This window comes from Aedes aegypti, chromosome 3, assembly GCF_002204515.2.
Source record: "Aedes aegypti strain LVP_AGWG chromosome 3, AaegL5.0 Primary Assembly, whole genome shotgun sequence".
NCBI classification, from domain to species: domain Eukaryota; kingdom Metazoa; phylum Arthropoda; class Insecta; order Diptera; family Culicidae; genus Aedes; species Aedes aegypti.
Genome location: NC_035109.1, coordinates 143,708,820 through 143,734,926, shown reverse-complemented (window position 1 = coordinate 143,734,926; position 26,107 = coordinate 143,708,820). Strand labels below are relative to the sequence as shown.

The window sequence follows — 26,107 nt, the reverse complement described above, 5'->3', positions numbered from 1 at the left end:
AACATACAAGAACGGCTAAATTAGGAAGCACTTGCAAAAAACGAACTAAATCTCGTACGAAGCGAATGGCGGGACAAATTGAAGTCAAACAAAGTGGCAACTCTGTTGAATACTCGCTGCATGCCATTGATAGCACAGTGAGTGCTGTAGTTTGTTCGCTAAAGCTACAGTCGCACTGCCGTTCTACGCATATTTGTCCCACGATCCATAAGGTTTACATAGAACATGGGACAAGTAGGCGTAGAAGGGCAGCGCAGCCTAGACCTGTTCCTGAGAGCACGAAGCTGGACATTTTTGTTGATTTCATTCAAAATATACGGGGAATCAATACGCCCCTGAAGTACGTCTGATAACAGGAACGCTTAGAGATGGGCGACTCACTCACGAATCATTCAAAAGAGTCGACTCTCCAAAATGAGTGAACGAATCACGGTTCTTTTCAAAAGAGTCATGATTCATTTGCACCTAATATTTTGGAAGAGGGCTTAAAAGTTTACTAGGAATCAAATTTTCGAGTTGCAACTGTCATAATCTAACAATTCGAACATGTATTAATAGTTAAAGCTACTGTACGAACAATATTCTCATTCAAAAACTGTTATACTTTTTGTTTCTTGTGTAAAATACATGATTTATTTTTGGTTTTATAAAAGAGTCACCGAATCGATCAAAAGAGTCAATTCACTTTTGTGAGTGAGTCACCTACGACTCGCTCTTAAAATTTGATCATTTTGCCCATCTCTAGTAACGCTCTTGCCGTATCTCGACGAACCGATAGTGACTCCAGATCGATCAATTGGCAACGACTTTGGTAGCTAGGCAGGCCAAAAGGATCCGACCAAGGTAATCGTCGCAGCGCATATCTCAAGAACCGTCGTTGAACAGACTCGATCCTTAAGACGCCGTTGTTGTAGTGGGGAGTCCAAACAACCGAACAGTATTCCAGAATGGAGCGAGATAGAGAACAGTACAAAGATTTCAGACAGTAAATGTCCGTGAACTCCTTAGCTGTTCTAAAGATGAATCCAAGTACTCTGGAGGCTTTACCAACGGCGTAGTCCACATGTTGTTTGAACGATAGCTGTGTATCCACTCCTAAATCCTTGACTTGGCTAACACGTTTGATTTCTTCTCCTGACAATGTATAACTGTGCAATATGTGCTGCTTTTTGCGAGAAAACCGAAATAATTGAGCACTTTGACGGGTTCACTTCCATCCGAATTAGATTACACCAATCCGCAAAGGCATTCAGCTGTTGGTGGAGAAAGTAACAGTCGTCGATGGAACGAATGCGGAGGTACAGTTTGAGGTCATCCGCGTACGATAATCGTGGTCCTTCAATTACCAGGTTCACATCATTGAAGTAGATCAGGAAGATCAATGGTCCCAAGTGACTACCTTGCGGGATTCCCGATGTAGCAGCAAACGAAGAGGAATAGCAGTCTCCTATGAGGACGGCTAGGTGTCGACCAGTCAGATACGACTGAAGCCATTGGAGAAAACAGCCATGTATCCTAAGCCGATCAAGTTTAGCGACAGCAACGTTATGATTCAGCTTGTCGAAGGCTGCAGTCAAGTCTGTGTAAATTACATCGGTTTGAAAGCGTTTCGACATACTCTCGGTTATGTATGAAGTTAAACAGAGTAGATTGGTAGCTGTCACGAATCCATGCTGATCGACGCTAATGTAAGGTTTACAGTGAGCAAGTAGCGGTTCCTTCATAACGAGTTCGAACAGTTTTGCAACAGCGCAGAGAGAGGTAATACCACGATAGTTGCCAACATCATGCTTGTTGCCGCTCTTGTGGACCAACGTATTTTGACAGCTACTAAAGGTACGCTGCATTTTTGTTTATCTTAAACAAAAACACTCACACAGATAAAATAGTTATGAAAATTCGTCAGATTTGTACTGAAATCGGAATATAAATTCAATTTATTCAATCGGCTTGTTTAGGGGTATCCAGGTTTTTACATATCATGCTTCTACGTTAAAAATTGAACCAGAATCCAAAATTTAATTTTCTTTCGTGCCCTGGAACTATTTTTAAAACACATTTGAAGTTAGTATGGAAATCGCTTTTGAATCATTGCTCGGCAAATGTTACTACGGGACGAGCTGTCATTATGTAAATTGAAACTTCACCATCAAAATGTCGAATTGTCATGTTCCGACATGCATGAGCAAATTATATTCGAAGAAACCCTAAAACAGAACCATGTGAACCGGTTACGTTCCATAGATTTCCAACGATCAATGTGCAAAGAAACCGATGGCTAACATTTTTGGGCTAAAACTTGAAAACAAATACCACGAATCTTTTCGTTAGTTCCAAGCACTTCCGAGAATCAGATAGCAGGACCATAGAGGAAGAAAATAAAGAAAATCCTAACGTAAGATTTGAACAACTATCGAAAGTTAAATTACACTGAACAATAAAAAACAAGCAAATGCACCTTGTGTTATTTATTTTATTATACCTATCTAAAATATCGAAAGGGCTTTAAACTTTTCAGTAAACTTAACTCAAACCGACCTCAATGTCACTCCCACTACTTTGAATTTGTGCCCTAGGCATTCGATTAAATTTCAGAAATTATATCGGATTCAATTCCTGCATTCCGTACAATAAGGCCTTTCTATGTACATTTAGTAAATATATTCTTGTATGTAAAATAAAAACCAAATTGCACGGCTAGTTATTTCTGAGGAAGGTAATGGGTTTTGATGAGAAACATGGAAAATACTCCTCATAAATAGAACAAATGCATTGAATAACCTTCCAATCGGATATGTTACAAATTATTCTGCTAAAATATCGATATTTTGTTATCCTAAATACATAAATTTACTTAAATTGCATTAAAATATGACAAACGCTAAGCAAATCCCGAAAAAGTTCATAACTATCTACTAATACTAATGCACAGTCGTGAATAGCATACCTTCTATAGTGGTTTTCACGCCCGATGGTATGGGTGACCTAGTGTAGATGTAGTTGTGAACCTTAGAGGAAAACAATATGCACTCAGTCTCGAAAAACACCCAGAATCCGTGTATAAATTTTTCAAATTGGGTAATATTTCTATATGCATTTTGATGAGTCTGGAAAGCGTGTGCAAGTTTCTTTGAGGAAAACAAAAACAAACTGTGTATGACGAGCGTATGCTAGTCTACGTGTGTTCAAATGTCACTAAGCTCTATAGCGGTCAATATACTTCGCTTGTGGACAGGGAACATATGTGCGAAATGTGGATGGAAATAATCCAAGGGTCAACGAAAGACGAAAAACATGAAGCAGTGGTGAAATTAATGTCGTTTTTCTTTATTTGCACCGCCTGCACCGTTTTCCCACCGGTGTTGCACCCAAACCGTTCTTTTATTCCGCAGGTAGCACACCGTTTCTACACCCGATTGCCACCGGTGCAGAAAATCCTACACCCTGATCGAGCTGGGTGTAGCAGGTAATGCACTCTTTTTACCAATACATATATGGTTCATAACTGTCAGTGGCGTTCTTGTTTTGGTCCTTTTGGCAGATTTTGTTGTTTTCGGTAACGAACAAGCAAGATCTTCATTTGCGCTCATTTTCGACTGCGTGGATAAAATTGATTTGTTTCGGAATTGTTTTTTTTTATTCAGTAAAAGAAGAAATATTCTAAGCATTTATTAATGCTACAATAAATACAGGCTTATAAGAATAATAAAGGATACTGAGTATGTTTCATCATTAGTAGCTTTTACGGCTTATATTAAAAAAAGGAATTCTCTCAGATGTTTGGATTGCATGTATACCAGTAAGTACTATATTAAAAACACTTGGATTCAGTCAAATTTTCCGAAATTTGCTCATGGATGCATATTTTTAAAAATATTGACGAGTGATCGATATTGATTTTCCATTAGAATTCTATTCTAATGCAATGATTGATTTCCGTTGCTCTCTTCGTCTTATTACAAAAAAAAGATTCACCTCTCGCATCGTGAGCTAGAAATATTGCGGAAGTATGAGTTTTGGCGAAATTATTAGCCCGAAAGATTGGATGAAATTAAACAAGCTCTTACAGTATTGAAATATGAAAATTCTGAATTTTAAACATATATTCACAGACAAACAGACGTAACACTTACAACAAATCTCGATAAAAATCATAGTCACGAGGACATGTACGCCCAATGCTAAAATTAGTGTATTTGGCCGACAGGTCAACAGATGGCGGTAGTGTGTAAACGTCAAACGCGAACAAAAACGATGCGGGCGCTGCCGGTGGCGGATTGGCTACCTACCATATTTTTGATTCGACCGTTAAAAAGGTGGTCGATGCACAATGATGAGAGTGTGACGTCTGTTTGTCTGTGATATATTATTCTATTACGAAACATGTATCATGGTATCAATTCTCAGGAAAAATAAAATAATGTACATATACCAAACATTTATTTGAACATTTTATATTCAGCCAGTGCTGTAAACACCATTAACAAACTATACAAAACACGAACGAATCTAATGGTTCCGAATCCCTTACAGCAAATTAAGAATAACAGAAACTGCTGTTCTATATGTTTGAAGAATGACATTTTGTTTTGATTGACGCCTTCACTAATACTACCATACGCTGTCAAAATATTGCACCGAAACCGTTCTATTTTCCGGTGTCAATTGTTACACTCGCGTGGTGCACCGTCGGGAATAATCGAAAACGACATAAGTCACGCATGTGCGTTTTGAGAAATGACGACGGAACACCATCGGGTCCCGGATTATAAGACGTTTTCAGTTTCGAGGAGGCTCTGATGATCATATCTTCGTTAATGTCTACGCTACTCAGGGTTTGGCCGAATTGTGAAACATAAGCGGCGGCGAGTGTGATATGTTCGTCGCTCAATATTTCATCATTGAAAACACTGGCGAATTTATCGGTGAATAGATTGCATATGTCCTGTGGTGAGGAGGCCACGTTTCCATCCAGCGACATACACGACGGCAGTCCAGCTGCACGTCGCTGTTCGTCAACATGCTTCCAAAATTGTTTGGGGCGGTACTTGAGCTTCGTTTGAATACCTCGCTGATATCGAGGAAAGCAAACTTTCGCGGCTTGTTTGTACTCGTTGTTGATCCTCGCGTAGTGGCGTTTAAGTAGCGGAGTGCGGTGGGTGGTGAATTTCTTGAGTGCAGCTATCTTTTTTGATTTCAATCGGCGGAGCTCGCTGGTTTGCCACGGCGGACGGAAAGAATGATGTTGGACCTTTTTGGGAACATGTCTGTCTAATACGTATGAAAGAAAGTTTGTGCTGCCTCTTCGGTGTCATCTGAATCCATGTTTACGCTCCAATCAAAACTCGAGAGCAATTGAGCAATACCGCGATGGTCGGCCTTACGAAAATCGTAATAGACGACATTAGGTGAAATGACATACTCGTGAGGCAGCTTAGAGCCGATGGCTAGCAACAATGGTGGATGATGGAGGGTAAGTTTCACTAACGGAACAGGAGCCTCGCATAAAAAAGGAGCTGTGTCCTGTGTGCTCACGAAACAAAGATCTAGGCGGCGATTATTCTAATTAGTGACGTGGTTGATTTGAGAGAGTGTGGCAGAACTAAAGTTGTCCAAAAGAAAGGAAGCGTTGGAATGAATGACGGAATGACCGATATCTGGATAGAGGAAACCATTGCTTGATTTTTCCCACGAAATCCCCGGCATATTGAAGTCACCTAACACGATAACTTCGTCCTTTGCTTTGGTGGATTCCAATACGGAGTAGACCGACTGACAATCCGTTTCGATGAGTTCGCGATCACGTATACGATCAGGAGCAATGTACAATACGCAGAGAAACAAGCTTCGATCACCGAGTTTAATCGAAGTCCAGACCTGCTCCAAGCAGACCCAAGAGAGACTTTCGACTTTTTTCGTTTTAAGTCTAAGAGTTAACGGCTATTAATACGCCTCTACCTGTTGTTTTCCGGCTATTGTCTGCGTTCCTGTCGCAGCGGAAGACCTCGTAAGCGTTACCGAATATTTGGTGAGAGAGCATGCGTGAATCCAACCAGGTCTCCATGAAGACAATTATGTCGTAGCAATGATCGGATATGACCACTCGGAAATCGTTTATATCACTGTCCTTACCGCCGACGTTTTGGTAGGAGATGGTGATGTCTTGATTGCTCGGACGAGCTATGGAGCATGAGGAAGTCGGGGCATCGTCGTAGAAGCTGGAAACAACACGTATTTCAGTGCGAGAACAGCTCAGCGGAGGGACGGTATACTTGCCTGCCGTTGGGTTTTGGAAGACCTCTTCCTCAGAACCACACACAGGACCGGTACGGCTGCAGGTCTCTGGCAGGAGGGGCTCGACTGTGGAGAGCGAGTCAGAGGCTTCCAAGAGACTAGGGGCAGGCATGCGTCCCGGTGGCAGGAACGAAGATGTACAACAGGAATCATTTGACATGGATGAACTGGAAACTACGAATATCTCAGGCAACGAATAGTTCGTGGGAGTGATATACTTGCCTACTGATGAATGTTGGAAGACCTCCTCCTCAGACCCAAACACAGGACCGGGACGGCTGCAGGTCGCTGGCAGGAGAGGCACCACTGTATTGGGCGAGTCAGAGTTTTCCAACAGCTTTGATGTACGTAGAACACGGAAAGCAAACTTTTGCCGAAGAGGGGGAACATTCAAACATTTCGTTGATAATTTGGGAAAGAAAAAGGGGTTCACAAAACCATGGTAGTGCTAGGCATTGGAAAAATCGAGACAGATGAGGGAGGGCCCAGAAGTCTCGAAAAACAATGGATGTCATCAATCAATCGTCCCTAGACTGAAATTTTGCTAGTATTAGTCATTTTGCCCTTTACCCTCGTTGATAGGCAAATTTTGTTTTTTTTTTCGGAATCGGCTATAATGTGGCCATCAAGAATCAAGAACTATCATAAAAATGCATTCAATATGAACTAATCATGATTTGTTCTGATTCGCCGGGGCATCTCAAATTTCAAAAAAAGGTTTACAATTTGTTTGTAAACATCTTAACCAAGCTTATGCGAATGAATTTTTGGAACGATAATGTGCCGTTTCTTCCGGGAATCAAGTTCGGGTAGCCACATACTTGCTATACGTGGAGCACTTATCAACCAAACCCTCCCTCTCATCAAAGAGGACGTGGCTACGTTTAACCTCCTGAGTTGAGAGCTGCATCAATCTGAACATTTTTCAAACTCCCCCATTTCCCTCGCTTTGTTTCAGCCATTTTTTCCGCTTTATTGAATGGGAAAAGAAGATAAATACAGTGCGTGTTTTTGCTGTAGCCCACAAATAGAAATATAAGCAGTAGAACGCTAGTGGCGCTGTTATCACAAAACTGATTTCAATTATTTTTACCTTCAGTTATTGGTTTTCTACGTTTGTTAAATGCCAATGATTTGTTTTGGGTTTTAAAATTGATTTGACACTTTGATGCCCGGTACTCAGGCTGTCAGCGCGTGGCAAACTAGATGTTGGTAACACGAACAGTAGCGACATTAGCATTCTTAGGTTGATGCTTCTACTAGCCCACATCAGTTTTTCCATCAGATGACATAATGCAAACTACTAAAAATTATCAATGATTGCTGAGAAGGAAATTTCAGTTCAATGTAATTTTAATAACTGTGTAGAGTGACCACCCCCTTGGTTTTACGAATATCTCGACAAGACCTATGAAGAATGCCCAAAGTACGACGTGAAAATTGTCATCGGCGACGCTAATGCGCAGGTCGGAAAAGAGGACTTCTTACGCCCTATCATTGGAAGGGTGAGCCTACACTCCGTTACCAACGACAACGGCCTACGTTTAGTGAACTTTGCTGCCACCAGGGGGATGTTCATCAGTAGTACCCACTTTGCACGTAAGCGCACCTGGTGACACCCAAATGGCAAACATTGCAGCCAAATCAACCATGTTCTGGTAATCGGCCTACATTTTTTCGATGTCATCGATGTTAGAACTTTCAGGGCTCCTAATATCGACTCAGGCCACTATCTCGTGGTAAGTAAAATTAGAGCGCGGTTATGAACCGTTTTGAGTTTTAGAAATCGGCATGCGCTTCAATATCCAATGCCTGTCAGCAGATGCTCTAGCAGGGGACTATCATCAAAAGCTCGACGAGCGGATTAGCGAAATCACCGAGAGCATCAACCTCGGCGATCTATGGGAGTCAGTCCGCGAGAAGTGGTAGGTACTGCTCAACGAAGACCAAGGAACGGTTGGTTCGACGAGTACCAAGAGAATGACGAACGAGAAGAACGTGACTAGAAGCCGGATGCTTATGTTTGGTACCCGTTAGAGCAGAGAGCGGTGCAAGGAAGCATGGGCAGCTGTAAAACGGATCCATCGCAGAAAGAAAAAGGAGCATGAAGTGGCAGTGATTGCTCAGGCACAAGAATCTATGGAACAGAACGACACGCGACGGTTCAACGAATCTGTCAATGATGTGCGGAGAAAAACTGCGCCGTCTCCCGCCATGGTCAATGACCGTGAAGGAAACTTGCTGACGGATAAAACAATGGTGGCCGCCATTCGGAAAAAGTACTTCGAGTCATTTTTTCACTGTATCATTTCGAGGATATGGGAGGATAAACAAATGTCTTCTAGTTGGTTGAATGGTCTCTTGGATGGCCTCATTTGTACTTTGTATCAGAAAGGGCATCGACTGGAGTGGGCCAATTACCGAGGGATAACACTCCCTAATTCGGCGTACAAAATCATGTCTGGAATTCTGTTCAACAGATTGAGACCGCATGAGGAGCGAATACCAAGCTGGTTTTTGACGATTCAGTGAGGAGAAACGAGATGTGGCAAATTATTTTCGAACACGGCTTTCCGGCGAAGCTGATTAGACTGATTCGTGCAACGCTTGATAGATCGAAATCATGTGTGCGGGTGCACTTTGCACACTTGCTCATTGCTGTGTATTGTTTACAGGCTGTCAAACTCGAAGTCGTGTTTTTCAATTCAACGAAAATGGAGGTGAACCAACGCGAGTCGAGAGAACAAATTCTTTCCAAACACCTGGAATTTCCTGACCTGTCGCACCGGCAGTCGGGAAAAATGTTGAACATTCACCATTCAACCGTCTCCAGAGTGTTGGAGCGGTTCCAGGAGCGGTTGACGTTGGACCACGGCAAAGGAGCTGGAAGAAAACCGGGACCGGAGAACAAAAAGACGGAGGGAAAGGTGAAGCGGATGATTAAAGCAAATCCCAACGTCTCAAGCCGTGATTTGGCTAAAAAGATCAGCATGTCGCAGAGCTACGTCCAGAATGCAAAGAAGAGAGCTGGACTACATACATACAAGCAACTGAACTTCCCAAACCACGATGAGCGGCAATAATCGACGGCTAAAACTCGGGCACGGAAGCTCTACGAGAAGATGCTGACAACATATGGCTGCTGCGTGATGGACGACGAAACGTATATAAAAGCCGATTTTAATCTAAATTCCGGGGTTGGAGTTTTTCATCGGCAAGAGTAAGTTCGATGTGGACGACAAATTTAAGAAGAAGAAAATGAGGAAGTTCGCCTCCAAATATATCAATTGGCAGGCCATCTGATCTTGCGGACTGAGGAGTGAGCCTTTCGTGACAAAGGCCACAGTAAATGGCGAGATCTACAAATCTGAGTGCCTCGAGAAGCGCCTTTTGCCGTTCTTGCAGCAGCACGACGAAGCTCCGCTACTTTGGCCAGATTTGACATCATGCCACTATTCTAAAAGTGTCCTGAAGTGATATGTCAATTCTGTCAATTTTGTTCCAAAGGACATGAATCCGCCAAACTGTCCGGAGCTGCGCCTGGTGGAGCAGTAGTGGGCAATAATGAAGAGGGAACTTCGGAAGAGCAAGAAGACAGTCAAAGACGAGAAGGACATGTAAAAAAAAAGAAAAAGAAAATGAGAAACTGGTACCGGATAACACTATAAAGACTTTGATGGAGGGCATCAAGCGAAAATGCCTACTCAAGCCTTCATTGATTAACTTTTCTTTTGATTTTTTAAGTAAATGTATGTATAAAACTACCCTAAAATTGTGGTTTGATTCTAAACATTAAAAGAAAATTGGCATGACATTTTCGGTGTCGCAATAATTTCGTGTTCGCCCTTTATCACACGTTTTCACATGCTCCTTGGCGCTGCGGACTATATCGGTATTATCGGGATTGACCGTCGGGCAGTGGAAGAAGCCTTGGTGCCTTTCAAGAGTGAGACAGCGAGGACCGGACTCACGAACAACACCACAAAAACGAAGTGATAGTTGGTGGTCAACATAGGTCCGGACGTGTTAGTGATAGCAAAATGGTGTTGGGTGGTAAAAAGTTTAAAATGGTGGAAGAAATTGTGTAGGCATAAGCGCAAGCGTTTGTCTGGTCACATTGCTCGTATGCCGGAAGAACGACGAACAAAGATTAAATTCAACATGCTGTCGATTCTGTGGCTAATATAATAAAATCAGTGAAAACGGCACTACCGCAACTATAGGAACACCCACAACTAAGGAAACACTTACCCTAGAGCCCTCAATGGCATGGCACTAACGATTTAGAAAATTCATGCACCCAACATAGGCTACTTGATGAGATTCACGTTTTTGAACTACTGTACTGGGAAGAGTCACGTGACTTTCTAGTAATTCAAGCTCATTGCACAGTGGTCCAGGAATCAGTTTTACGCGGAAAGATGCATTTTGAGCTTTACAATGAAACATTAGACAAAAACGGTCTTCTACAAAGTTGTTTGTATTAGTTAAGCCCTTTGTTTGGTTTTATTGAAAATTAGGGTGGACCACATTTTCATAAAAATTGTGTAACTAACTTTCTTATTTGTAGAAATTATATAATACATGCTTCAGCAAAGTTGTAGACCATTCAATTTCAAGCAACTTTGCCAAAAAAAGTTTTTTTGTATCTCTTAAATTGACCGATTTAGAGCTTTTTTCCTACGGTGACATAGGGTGGTCCGAACAAAACTGGTTTTCTGGCTCTAGAGTTTTCAATTCAAATTTCTCATCAAAGTAGTCTATGAAACACTTTTAGAGCTTTGAAAAATGCGTAATTTGGTGAGTGAAGAAACTCGCTATCTCCTTCCGTTTAAGAGTTATTGTTGTTTTTCTCTCAAAAACATGCCTACTTTGATTGTGAATATCTCTGATTGGGGCAAACATAAAAAATATCTTTTAACGGCATTCAAAAGACAAAATAAAATTGTATATTATATCAAAAAATTACAGATGTGTTATTTTTGTAACTCTAATAAAATGCCTTGAAAAACAAAGGATTTAAAGCAGAAAAATTTTAATAACTTTTGAACTAAAATAGATATCATCAATATTTTAGCATGAAAATTTGCGTTTGGTTAAGTTCTTAAAGTCGTTCATAGGCCGCTTTGACGAGAAAGCTGAAATAAAAAAGATAGGGCTCTAAAACTATTTTGAAGATTTTCATAGTATGGATTTCTTTATTATTTTGCATTTTGAGCATGAAAATGAAATTTTAGACAAAAATGATCTTCTACAAAATTGTTTCTAAAAATGTAAGCTTACATACTGTGTCATTTGAAACTAGGGTGGTCCACAATATCACGCATATCATATAATCAACTTTTTTATTTGCAAAAATACTGGTATATGCTCTTAGACAAAGCGGTAGAACTTGAAATTTTGATCAACTTTGCCAAAAAAAGTTTTTATGTAGCTCAAAATTTGACCAATCTAGGGCATTTTTTCCTAATCATCGCAGGGTGGTCCAACAAAAATAAGTTTTTCAACTCTAGTTTCTTCAATATTATTTTCTCGTCAAAGTCGTCTATTAACGACTTTTAGAACTTAACAAAACGCAAATTTTCATGCAAAAAGATTGTTGATATCTATTTTAGTTCAAAAGTTATTAAAGTTTTGTGATAAAAAATATTTGACTTTCAAGACGTTTTATTAGAGTTACAAAAATAACACATCTGTAATTTTTTGATATAATATACAATTTTATTTTGTCTTTTGAATGCCGTCAAAAGATATTTTTTATGTTTGCCCCAATCAGAGATATTCACAATCAAAGTAGGCATGTTTTTGAGAGAAAAACAACAATAACTCCTAAACGGAAGGAGATAGCGAGTTTCTTCACTCACCAAATTACGCATTTTTCAAAGCTCTAAAAGTGTTTCATAGACTACTTTGATGAGAAATTGAATTGAAAACTCTAGAGTTAGAAAACCAGTTTTGTTCGGACCACCCTATGTCACCGTAGGAAAAAAGCTCTAAATCGATCAATTTAAGAGATACAAAAAAACTTTTTTTGGCAAAGTTGCTTGAAATTGAATGGTCTACAACTTTGCTGAAGCATGTATAATATAATTTCTACAAATAAGAAAGTTAGTTACACAATTTCTATGAAAATGTGGTCCACCCTAATTTTCAATAAAACCAAACAAAAGGCTTAACTAATACAAACAACTTTGTAGAAGACCGTTTTTGTCTAATGTTTCATTCTAAAGCTCAAAATGCATCTTTCCGCGTAAAACTGATTTCTGGACCATAGTGCATTGGTCTGCATTCTGACGTGGCAGGTGCCATTGTTGCCTAAAAATAGAAGATCACCAGCACTTATACACTGAGGATGGCTGTTAGTCCCAAGCAGTCATTCGTACTACTATTACCATTCCCAGCACTGCTCCAGAGATACCGGAGAAATGGAAGAGTCAAATTCCTGAAGGACTTGTGACTTTCTTGAAAAGCATCCGAGAGAATCTTTGTATGAATTCTTTTGGATCTCTGAGGTAATGTTTAGTACAATTTCAGGTTGATTTATTGAAGGTATCTAAAACAAAATTCTCGGAAGAATTTCTTTGGAAGTCCATAAAATCAGTAAACCAAATCCTGAATAAATCTGTAAGAAACCTCAATAAAATTCCTATGTTTAAGAAACTCAGCGGCTACCAGCCTTTAGTCTGGGAACAAAGAAAATTCGTAGGGTGACGAGTAATAGGTAAGAGACCCGATTGTGGATTAAATATGTGAACATGAATATGTACAATGAGAAGATTTTATCTATAGTCTTCCGTTGTTTTTTCCAAAAATACTTGTGAATTTTGAACGTTTTCTTCGATTGGTGTTCGTTCGAATTACATATTTCAAATTATCAAGTTCTAGGATATTCCAGCCTAACGAATTTTACTCATGTAAGGTTTTGAAGTTTACATGTGTACGACGAAGTCGAGTGAAATGTAAAAAATGAGATTGGAACTGCAAAAAGAAACCATGTGTTCCGGGGGAACCCATTTTCATTATTATTACAAATTTTCAGCTTTTTATAACTATATCCGAGTTTCAGCCTTTCGTGATCAGCCTTATATAGCTTCTGCTATAGCCTTTTGTTGGAAATCCAAATTCCGTTCACCAAACACTAATTCTAAAATTTATTTCCAATTATTCCACTCCCAGGTCCCGTCGGACTTCCTAGCTAGCTTAATGGCCGAGGCCCGTAAGAATGAGTCGGACTTCGACGCCATTTTCACCATCGTTCTAGATGACCTGTACGTAGACATGCAGAACACGATATGCAACGAAAACATCGTCTCGGATCCGCTGATTCGGCTGAAAGAACTCGTCGAGATCAAGGTGGAAAATACGAACCCGATCTGCAAACTGATCGTCAAGCACGTTGTGTTCCTACCAAGACTGACCCTAGACAAATACGCGGCCCGGGAGATTTCCAAGGTGTCCTTCCTGGCGCCGTTCCTCTCGCTGTCGGTTCTGCTGGATGAAAATCCCAAATTCGCAACGCATCACTTTTTGGAAAACGTTTGCGACAGGACGCTGGCCTCGTCGTTCCAAACTCTACTGGGCAATACCAGAAAACTGCTGCACCAGATTTTCCTCTCGCTGCTCACGAATCTGGACAGCCGGCAGGAGGTGCTCAAATACATCTCGGAAATCTTGAGGACCAACCATAAACGAATTCAATACAACGCGGACGATCGATTCCTGGCAAAGGATGGGTTTATGCTGAACTTCATGTCCATACTTCAACTGTTGTCCGTGAAAATCAATTTGTCCAGAATAGATCCACTCTATCCGCATCATCCGGACGCCCTGATAGACATCGAGGATGAAACGAAGCTCAAATTTTCGTCACAAGAGTACACGGATTGGCTGGAGAAGCTCCGTTCGACAAAGAAATGGGAAACCCCGAAGTTTGTCACGCACTGTTGGTTCCTGACCTTGCATGCTCATCATCTAGGGATCATCCCGGCGATCCAACGCTACAACAAGCTACTCAGGGCCACCAAAGAGCTGCAACGGATGGTTGATGAACTCAATGCTAGCAAAGGCCAATGGGAGAACACTCCGCTGGCCCGTAGGAACAAACAGGTCCGCGATCGTTGCGTCAACCAGATCAATAAACTATCTAAGGCGAAACTCGGTTGCGACATCGCGGTCATCGATCCCAACGTGCTCGGAGCTTGCATGCAGTTCTACTCGTCCGTTTGCGAATATATGCTCTATCAGATCGAGAACCGACCGATAGAGGATCTGTTTGTGAATAAGCAGGAACCGGCGATGTTGGTGGCGAGTGAAAACTTCTGCTCGCTTCCGGAGTGGTACATCGAGGATATTGCCGACTTTATTCTGTTCTGCATGCAACACAGTATCGGGGTGATTGATTTTGTGGACAATTCCATCATTACCTGGATTCTGACGCTGGTCTGCGCGCCGCATCTGATCAAAAATCCATACATCACTGCCAAGCTGATTGAGGTGAGTCTTTAACAAATACCTAGTTGTTTTAATTGGTAATAAGAAAGATAGTTATGATGTCTATACATTTGTGTAGCCCAACCTGAAATATGCGGAAACAATGTTAGAACACCAATTCCTACAACCTGAATAAGGGTTTAAAGAATCCTGCATAAGAGGTATCATATCGAAAATAATATCTTGTGCATATTCTATAAACACCAAATTGGAAACAAGATGTGGTATTGCAAAACCTGAATAGTACAATATGGATTTACATATAAAAGTGAAATTTTTCAATAGTATCACCGCTGCGGGGTGACATCGGGCCTAGGGGTGACTTTGCCCCCTTCGAATCCTATGGCTAGAATAAGATACCGTGGGGCAAGTGGGTAATGGAATTCGTATAGTTGAGATTCTTCAAACTCTAGAGACTTTAAATTGATACAAATAAGGTCGTGTATATTTTTTAACTTGACTCCCATCAAATATAAGCATTATGCTAAAATTGATGTTTATGTAAAATTGAAGAAAAAATACAGAAAAAGTTTTTGGAAAATGCCTCTTTACTACCCACATGTGGGGCAAGTGAAAAGTTTATATTTTTGAACAATAAATTTCAAAACTAACAGTTGTACTCACGATTTCTATTAACTTAAACATTTGTTAAGGCGTCCCAATGAACAATAACATAAGTAACACGTAAACAAAAAAAATATTCTTGTCACTTGAATTTTCTTCTGTTCAATTATGTTTGTTGAAACGATTCGACAACGTCATAACTACAACATTTCCAATGTAGTTCTTGCATCATGATGCAACAGTTGAATTTCTGCTCTTTAGAATTTCCACCGCTCGTTGTTTTTTTTTGTTTAACCCTCTAATACCCAAATTTTTATTTTCGTTTTAAGTATTATTTTTCGTTATCTAAAATCGTTCTAAACACGTTTTGGGCATTTATTTATTTTTATTCGCAAATTTTTAAATTTTGGTTTTTGATTTTTATAATTTTTATTTTTGAACATCCCTAGCTTTTTTTCATTTTTTCTTGAAGTCTTTTCTAGTTGTTGATTTTTGACAATAATAAAAAATTAAATTGTTACGGTATTGTTAAAAATATTAAATTTTTAATTTTTTTTCGGAGCGTATTTATTTTCCGTGTAACTAACGGAAAAACAGGTTTGAAATGATTTTAATACCACCAGGCTCTTCGTTTGTGATAGGTTAATCGTAGAAATATATAAAAGGTACGATTTTTTATTTTACACGTTAAATGAAGCTCAGGCATTTGTAGGTTATATAAGAATGCAATTTTTCAAACAATTTCCAAAATACAAAAAAGTTTCAAAAGTCATAAAAAACTTTTCTTATATGCGTGTTATGGGTCAAGGTATAAGCCAAAATAAAATCATTTTGATTTGCGAGCTACGAAAAAATACACAAAATTCCAAAGTGTACCCCGTCTAAAGGCGGGGTTGGGTATTAGAGGGTTAAGAAAGTCGGATATGACGTCGGATAACTCTTCGGGAGAAATCAAACGGAATCCTTCAATGAAGTATTTAGAATGTTTTTTATGTGGATAAACCTATACCCCATTTTAATGTTTTGAACTAGCTTCACATAGACATTCCGTGCGTTCTCTTATATTGGAACTTTTCAATCAACGTCTTCCTTTTAATCGGCTGTCCGAAGTTGACATAATCATATCGTAATGTTTGGCAATTTCTTCTAGAGATGTTCCATGATTTCTGATAGCTTTTAACGCTTACTTGAATTAGAATTACGTTTTTTATGATAATTGCAAACTTTGTTTACTTATGTTTATTATTTATAATAAATGTGACAATAATTTTCTATTAAAAAACTCATTGATACAGTTTAGCATAGACGGTGGAGAATTACCTACTTCCCACTTCCACTCTATGATTCATTTTGGCATGTGAAGTTTTTCTCGGTCAAATTGACTGAAACATTGCAATAAGGAGCACTTCAGATTGACGAATGTTGTGGCTAACAAAATTGAATTCTGCCAGTACCACATCCAAATACTTCTGAATGCATTAATATGTTATACATATCTACATCAAAGAGGAATTAATTTATAAATCAAGAAATAAAGAAAGTTTTAAAAATATATTTTTAAAATTGCGATGAAAATGCAGTTGAGATCCTAGTGTATTTTCTTTATATAGAACCATTGTGATAGAAATTCTTCCAAGATTATCTCTACAGTAATCCCTGCAGCAATTTCCACAGGGATTGACAAGAGATTTTGTCTCAGCGATTCCTCCGCGATTTCTTTCTAATGTTCCTCCAGGATACTCTTTAGATCGCAACCACCTTTCTTAGATTCGTTCCGATAGGGCTCCTGGAATACCTTCAGTAATTTATCCAGAAATTCTACTAGAAGTTCCTCCAGGGATTGTACAGATGTTTCTTTTTCGCAAGAAGGGATTCCTATAGCAATACTTCCAGTCATTCCTCCGGTAAAATCCTCCAGGAATTAATTCACAGATTCTTTCAGAGATTCTTGCAACGATTTCTTATGGTATTCTTTAGAAATTCTTCTTGGTATTCTTCAAAAAATCTTCAAGAGACTCCTCCAAGGATTCTCTCAGGAAAACCTCTATAGAGATTATTGCCGAGATGTCCCCAAGGATTTCAGATATTTCTCCAGAAATTCCCCTATGAATTCATCCATGGATACTAAGGGGTGGTCCATTAATTACGTAAAGGTTAATGGGGGGGAGGGGGCGTTTTGAGATTTCTTACGCATCATACAAATTATTTTAGATTTTCATACAAAAAATCTTACCAAGAAAGGTAAGGTCGAAAAATCGCCAAAATTGTCTTACGTAATTAAGGGACAGTCCCTACAAGGATTTCCCGAAGTAGACCTCTCGAAATTTCTTCAGAAATTACTACGGGGAGTTCTCCAGAGATTACAACTAGATTTTTTTAGGAATTCCACCTCTAGGGATCCTACTTGAAATTACTTTAAGTATTCATCAAAGAATTCCCCAAAAGTTTCCTCCTAGAATTATCCCAGAGAAACCTCCAGAGAAATCGTTACATGTATTACTGCCTGATGATTTTAGAGGGATTTTTTCCACAAAAAATACCAAAACTCTGTAAGTATTCTTTGAAGAAGCCAGGGAGACATTATTGCAGGAGTCTCTGGAGGGATACCCGAGAAAATTCCTGAAAAAAATCATTTGAACAATTTTTGGAGAATCCTATGAAGAGATTGTTCTGAATTGATCTGGAGAAATCCATAAACATGGGGGAATTTGTGGAGTAATCACTTGACACAATACTACACAATACAATATTTTAAAATCATACTTGATTACACCCGATTCTGTTTTTGCACGGGGGATGCGTACCGTGCAAATAAAGTTTTCAGTCCAAAATTTCAAAAACCATACAAAAAAAGTAACATCAGTTCTCGACGTTTCATGCAAAAATAAGGTATACGGAAAAAATGTATGGAAACTTTTTTTTGCACGGCCGTGTAAAAAAAAAATCCGTGCTAAAACAGAATCGGGTGTATATACTTTGATAACAGCAGTAGCAGCAGCGACATTTTGACAATCAATAAATAAATCAAACATTGACTGCTACGACCATCAGTCATGGAACCATAGACGTGTTTGTTCGAACCGTGTAATATATGGGCGAACAGTTCGTGCTTAAAGAACCTCGAACAGTTCGCACAGGATATGTCCCGGTGAGGACGTTAATGCCAGGATGAAGAAGAACATTTCTTAGCATCAAATGAAAGGGAAAAGGAAAAAAGTCTAATCTGATAAAAATGGAATTAAAATGTCATCGACCCTTTTCATTCAAATACAGCGGGGATTCGCTGGTAGGAACACGACTGCTTTCCATCTAACGAATCCAACCCGTTCGTTGGAACGACTGACAGCTGGTGAAAATACTCCAGACTAACGCATCTGGAGCGCAAATCGTCACGAAACGCACATATACATACACATTTGTTCTATATATGAAGATTCCAATGCGACGGTAGTCAGACGCAGGGCTGCCACATATACAGATTTATCTGTATTATACAGATTTTTTTATTCTGACACAGATTCAATTTGTATGGGACACAGATTTTCTTTCAACGATTTTTGTATGGACACAGATTTTTTTGTATGGGGACACAGATTTTCTAACCTGGTGGATACAGGTTTTCTATCAAATCATCTGGCAGCTCTGGTCAGACGTCAAAGTTAGTTTGACATCTTCTACTGACATTCGAGTGCTTTTTAGTTGATTTTTTTTTCCAACCAGCGACATCCAAACATCGAGTCATTCCATGTAGCGGGACCCCAACGAGCGAATCCCCACTGTAAATGTGAAAAAAGTGCATAAACTAGGCCATGGTAAAGGCTAGTGCAATTCAATTCTTCTTATGGTAGGGTTTTGTTCTACTTCGTCGCAAGCGTTATTATTCGTCGCATCAAACTTAAAATGTTCCACTACGGCGGATATTTTAAACTTACCTGCAACAAAGAATCATTTTCCAAGTGTAACTTTGTGTAAGCTGTTATGTTTCGTACATGTTTACACCAAAAATGCAATAAAACTACTGTATTTCGGTCAATTATCCACTTTGCACTTTTTCACCGAAATCGAATGGACAAACACGATTTGAGAAAAATGCTTAGCAATGGATCATTGAAGGTAGTTTTTGCAAGTGCTCACCGCATCAAAACAAAGGCACCACTGTATATGGGATTTACCATTGTGACAGCATTGCTGTTCTGTCAAACACACAAGGCTACGGTGGCGCTATCTATGCATTCCATAGCTGCCGTTTTGGTTATTTTAATGATCCATTGACTGAGCCCACACCACTTAATGATACAAATTTCGCCGGGCACTTATCTTCACTATGGAAAACTTTCTTACGTCTTCACTGAAGGATTTCATTACAATCACACCGTAAAAAATCTATAATTCACGAAATCTTATGAAATTTCCTCAACGACCGCGTATTTCAACCCGTCGTACTGAGAAAAAAAAAAGCTTGAGCGCATCAATGTGTGCGCGATACTTGGCGTAGAAAACTGTTTCTTTGATTGTGTTGTTTTCGCTGCACTGTGAGTAGCTGTTATGGTTGTTCGGTCAAAAGGAATTGTGTTTATATGTTTGGGCTAAATTTTGATGGCGATCAATGAATTTCAAACAAAGGAAATAATATATTTCATCATGATGAAGGAATGGATGGAGATGCCCGTAGATCTATATATTCTAGTGAAACATTTTATTATAGCGTTGATATGTGGTATTTTGACCACTCACTATATCACAGTGAGTCGTAAGTTGTGAGACGAATCTGAAAACTGATTGTGACAGAAATAAAAACAGTACGACGAATTGAGAATATGGCAAGATGCAATTTCATTGCATTATTTAAAAAAAACGACCATGATTTATTAAAATCTTATTGTATAATGCAAAAGTCATTTTGGAAAAGATTTGTTTGGCATCGGTTAGCATCATTCACTGCAATACTGTGAAAGTTGCAGGTCCTCACTGATCGAATCAATACGATAGATACTAGCACATCACCCTATTATACATTATGTCATACTAAATTTGGATATTTTCGAATGCAATCTTAAAAGTCCCATTATAGCATTTATAAAATCCAAAGCTGACTTTTGATCATTTTTTTTTCTCCAGGTGCTCTTCGTTACCTCACCGACAATTCAAACGGCATCGCAGCGTCTCTACCTGCAGATCATCAACCACGATCTGGCCCAGCGGGCGCTGGTAAGTGCCCTTATGAAGTTCTACACCGACATCGAAACCACTGGACAGAGCACCGAGTTCTACGACAAGTTCACCATTCGGTATCACATCAGCCATCTGTTCAAGGGCCTCTGGGACAGCGTGGTCCATCGCCAGGCTATAGTTAAAGAGTCCAAAAGTGGAAAGCAGTTTGTAAAGTTCGTGAACTTCTTCTTAAATGACACCACCTATCTGCTGGACGAATGCCTGGAGTACTTGAAACGTATCCACGAAACGCAAGTGCTCATGATGGAGGATTTGGCGTGGAATGAGCTCGGCCAAGAAGCCCAGCAGAGCCGCCAAAGACAGCTGGTTCAGGACGAACGGCAGTGCCGATCTTACTTAACGTTGGCTCGCGAAACGGTAGACATGTTCCACTATCTCACAATCGACATCAAGGAACCCTTCCTGCGGCCAGAGCTGATCGATCGATTGAGTTCCATGTTGAATTACAATCTGCAGCAGCTGTGCGGTCCAAAGTGCAATGATTTGCGTGTGCGTAACCCGATGAAATACGGCTGGGAGCCACGAAGACTCCTCGGTCAGTTGATCGATATCTATCTACACTTGAGCTGTGATGAATTTGCTGCCGCTTTGGCCGCGGATGAACGATCTTTCGAGAAACACCTCTTCGAAGATGCCGCCAACCGAGTGGAGCGATTGAATATCCGCACCGCGGTGGAAGTAGACGATTTCCGGAAGCTCATCCACCAGGCTGCGGAAATCTACGCACAGAATCAACAGAATGCAGATGAGTTTGCCGATGCTCCTGATGATTTCAAGGATCCACTGATGGACACGCTGATGAGCGATCCAGTGATACTGCCGTCCGGAACCATAATGGATCGATCGATCATCACCAGGCATCTATTGAACAGCAGTACCGATCCCTTTAATCGACAACCCCTCACGGAGGACATGCTCATACCAGCAACGGAACTGAAAGAACGAATTGAGAAATGGATCAAGGACTATCGTGAGAAGAAAAAACAGTAAGACTTGATATTTTTATTAAACTACAAATCATATATGTTTTTATTCTAAACTGGTCGAACAATATTCGAGGGCGAACACTCAAAAACTGAATTTAATATTATAATGCTATACATACTAGACATATTTATAAAACAATTATCGCTAAGTAACGTCCTCCCCCAAAAATCTCCACTTTCTCCCTCTCCACACTAATTGCTTGTCTGTTAACGAAACATACGCCAATAACTAAGCTCCTTCCCCTCACTTTAGTACCCCCCCCCCCATACTAGAAGCGTTCTTTCAGCCTCCTCCCCTTTCCTTCGGAGATTCTTCTGAGACTACGACTCTGTGTATATCCACCTTATGATGATGCTATTATGCTGGCCGTGTTCTTATATAACAAAAAAAAAAGCTAATGAGAATGAAGCGGAGTAAAAAATATGCGCCTGGCTGAGAGGGATACAAAACGCCTAAATCCCGAACTTCGAATCTGTATCGTACGTAAGCTAGTACTTTGAAAATAAAAATTTGGAGAAATTGCAATTCTGAAAGGTGTAATCTATGTGGGTTATATATCCGAATGCCAGTGAGTATTAAGAGCTACCGTAAAATTGGGTGAATGGCAACGAAGAGACTTACAATTATAAATGCTACTATAATGTAAGGATAAAGTTTTGCTATTGAACTAATGGAAAAAGTATATTCTAGTAGGGTAGAATATATTTTTTTCCTATAGTTCAATAACAACAGATTATCGATAAACTATTTTCAAATTAAATATTTATCAACATTTTTCATAAAAATGTTGAGAAGAAAACATAAAAATTTCATCTATTTTGATAACTTGATACATCCGTCATTTTTTCTTTTATTTCTATTATTATTTATTTGGTTTTAATTAATTGGTTTGATTAACTTGATAAAACCTCGCCAATAATATTTCGTAAATTCATTCGGTTCATGGCCGCTTCTCTTCATCCTCGACTGCGACCCACGCTCTCCAGGTCCTGGTGCACCTGGTCAATCCACCTAGCTCGCTGCGCCGCACGTCTTCTTGTTCCGACCGGATTCGAAGCGAACGCCATCTTTACAGGGCTGTTGCCCGGCATTCTTGCAACATGTCCTGCCCAGCGTATCCTTCCAGCTTAAGCCACCTTCAGGATACTGGGTTCGCCGTAGAGTTGAGCGAGCTCGTGGTTCATTCTTCGCCGCCACACACCGTTCTCCTAATCCGGACAACATCGTGCAGAACATGTGCCAGCATGAAAGCATTTGGAATGCGATGAACAGGACGATAACGCAGATATGTCATTGCTGCAAAGGAGATGGCGTGAAGACCAGAGAGCTCCGGGTCGCAATCGGAGTAGGCTAGATCCTCCGTCGGGGACTAGATCGAGTAAAACGGGCGTAGCGTAGTAGGTCCTATAACACTTCCCCGAAAACCATCTCCCCGAAACCCAGTACCCCTAAAACCATTACCCCGAATGCAACGTTATCCCGAATGATACATTACCCCGAAAACCAGTTCCCCGAATGCGACACTTCCCAGAAACTTCAAGAAATTCTTCAATGACGCTCGCGAATTTGAGCCTAAAAATCCATCTTCCTCGCACTGTGTACGATAAGCGAGGTTTTCCTGGTAGTGTTACAATAGTTGCCGGTGTAATAACTACTGACATTCCTATGATTTTTAATTCTTCCAATCATCTGTTGGGCTGTTCTTTCGAGGTTGTATAATGCCAATGTAAAACATTTGAACCAATGATTTTCCCTTTTTTTGATAATAGGCTATTCTTTCGAGTTGTACTGTCTTGAGGGAAGTTCAAAGTTGACAGTGACTTCAGATGATCAATCTTGAAAATAAGCCCCTGTATTACTTGTCAGTATTAAATCTTGCCGGTTTTACAATCTCCAACAAGAGATTTGCCCTTCTTTTAATAATCGGATATTCTTGCAAAATGATTGTTGGCATCATAATTATTAACGTTTTTATCATCAAATGTTCTTTAGTGCAACAAGAAAATTCGGGGAAATGGCATTCGGGGTACTGGCCCATTCGGGGTATTGACTTTCGGGGTGATGGTTTTCGAACGGTGTTCGGGGAAATGCTATAAGATCGCATAGTATCGGTAACCGGAAGTTATCCTCCAACCGGAATTGCAGAACTAACCCTGGCACTTGGGCGACCAATGTCGAGTCGGAATAGGCTGAGTCCACCGCCGGGGTCTAGTTGAGTAATTCGCGAAACGGCACCGGCAAATGGTCGTCGGGGCGCCTATGAACCGGAAGTCTCCCTCCACCGGGAATCGCAGGACCGACCTCGGCATCTGCCCGGATAGCATCGGTTTGGGAGATCTTCCGCCTCCGGGAAAATCCTCGTCGGAGTAAGATAGATCCACAGCCGGGGACCACTCCGAGTAGTACGTAGGGTATCATCGGCTTGAGTCGTCGGAGCGCCAGTGTCGAAGCATGAAGAAGCGCGTAGCCGGAGTAGGCTAGCTCCACCGTCGGGGACTAGGCCGAGCAGCATCGATCGTCACAAACCAGTTTTGGGTCGTCGGGACGCCAGTGAACCGGAAGTCATCCTCCAACCGGAATGAATGGACCGTTCTTGGCATCCAATTGGTCAACCAGGAGAGCTCGAACTGCAGCAGCGGAGAACGAGTTGTCGTAGAGCAACGAAATGCACACGAGCATGTACTTTGTTTTCGACGCATTCACCGCTCTTGTTGCTTCGCGTTTTAGGCGGGTGAACAGATCAGCCACCGTTTCAAATTTTCTCCCAATATATCAATGTCGTCCGCGAAGAAAACTAGTTGTCCGGATCTCGTATAAATCGTGCCTCGACTATTAAGTCCGGCTTTCCGCATGACACCTTCAAGCGCAATATTGAACAACAGGCACGAAAATCCATCGCCCGTATTCGCCCAAGATCTTCACGCAGTTTTGCACACCGTCCATCTCCAATCTTGTGAGCTTCCTGAGGAAGCTGTTCTCGTCCATGATCTTCCATAGCTCTACACCAGGGCTGCCCAACGTACGGCCCGCGGGCCGCATCCGGCCCGCGACCTCATTTTGTGCGGCCCGCGGAGAGTTCGAAGATTCTTCTCATATTTGGTCCGTTGAATATTTTACCTACCCGAAGTTAGAGTGTACTAAGCCTATTTAATTTTCAATAATTAATTATCCAATAATTAATAATTAATTAATGGTCCGCTCGACAACGGACCAGATCTTTTCCGTACGTCAAATCCTCTAGAAATGCCCCCAGGTCCCTACGCACCATCTGTTCGTCGATTTTGAGGCAGCATACGACAGTATTGACCGTGTAGAGCAGGCCTGCCCAACCTTTTTTAACTGCGGGCCAAATCACAGAAATAATTTTGTGTCACGGGCCAATTTTTTAAACGCACAAATACTTCACAAAAAGGTTGACAAAAAACAGTGAATGGAGTAAATTTCATTTGAAAAAATCGAAAAAAAAAGATAATTGCTCCTAAGTATTCTTTTGGACATTGTGAAGGGGCTCTCAAAATTATATAATAATCAAGTCCAGAGTATTTGAAAGAATCTACCCCAGAAATGTTGGATCATGTGGTGAGAATAATGCCGAGGATCATAAAAATCGTACTCCGAATCCTGAATCCAACCTATTTTTTTTAATATGAGCCGGAGTGTGCTAAAATCCTGATCAAGCTTTCACAAAATTGTTGCTCCTTCAGAATCTCACTACTCAATAATTATTTTGAAATGTCACCGAGAAATATTTGAAAATGCTAAAAAGTATTTCAAAACCTCATATTTTTATTATAAATTCGTTTTGTGTTCTGGCAAAATTTTACATAGCGTTATGTTGCAATCTTGCCCAGGATTTTAGAGAATTGTGTAATGAATTCGTTGAAAATCTTGAATATGGAATCCTGGTAAAAATTCTTTGAGAATCTTGTCAATGTTATCCGTGAAAATCGTGTCCAAAATTGTTAAAAGTTCATATTCAAGATTTTGTAAAACGCCTGCCTTCCTTATAATCCTGTCAAGGATTCTGCGTGAATTACGTCCAGATGTTCATAAATTTTATTTCCAAGATTCTGTGAAAATATGGCATTATGATTCAGTGAAATTATGTATGAAACTTCAGCCTTTTGTCCTTAAGTTTTGTTCAGGCTGCATTTTTTGAATGCCGATGGAATTCATGGGAGAAACATTATTCAAACTCTCAAAATTGAGATTCAGAATTTGAATCATTCATAATTATCTGAGAAGGTTAAAAAACAAAACAAATTAAATAATAACTATGGTGAAATATTAGGTTGAAACTTAATTTTGAAAATTAAATAGGCTTAGTACACTCTAACTTCGGGTAGGTAAAATATTCAACGGACCAAATATGAGAAGAATCTTCGAACTCTCCGCGGGCCGCACAAAATGAGGTCGCGGGCCGGATGCGGCCCGCGGGCCGTACGTTGGGCAGCCCTGGGCTAGACGAAGAATGCAACGCGCACGTACAGAAGCACAAAGAGAAGAACGCGGTGCAGCATTCAGAGAGGCAAAGTTAGTT

The 26,107-nt window shown here is 40.3% G+C and overlaps 1 protein-coding gene across 1 annotated transcript in view; it reads left to right on the top strand.

The window, feature by feature from the left end:
- The window catches only part of LOC5568500 (ubiquitin conjugation factor E4 B), a 33,599-nt gene extending 11,507 nt beyond the window's left edge, over positions 1-22,092 (top strand). Inside the window, exons 3-4 of the mRNA XM_021854378.1 lie at positions 13,471-14,787; positions 20,467-22,092. Of these exons, the coding sequence (XP_021710070.1) occupies positions 13,471-14,787; positions 20,467-21,570 (2,421 nt within the window). The 3' untranslated portion in view covers positions 21,571-22,092. The remainder of the gene's footprint in view (positions 1-13,470; positions 14,788-20,466) is intronic.
- The last annotated feature ends 4,015 nt before the right edge of the window (positions 22,093-26,107 follow it).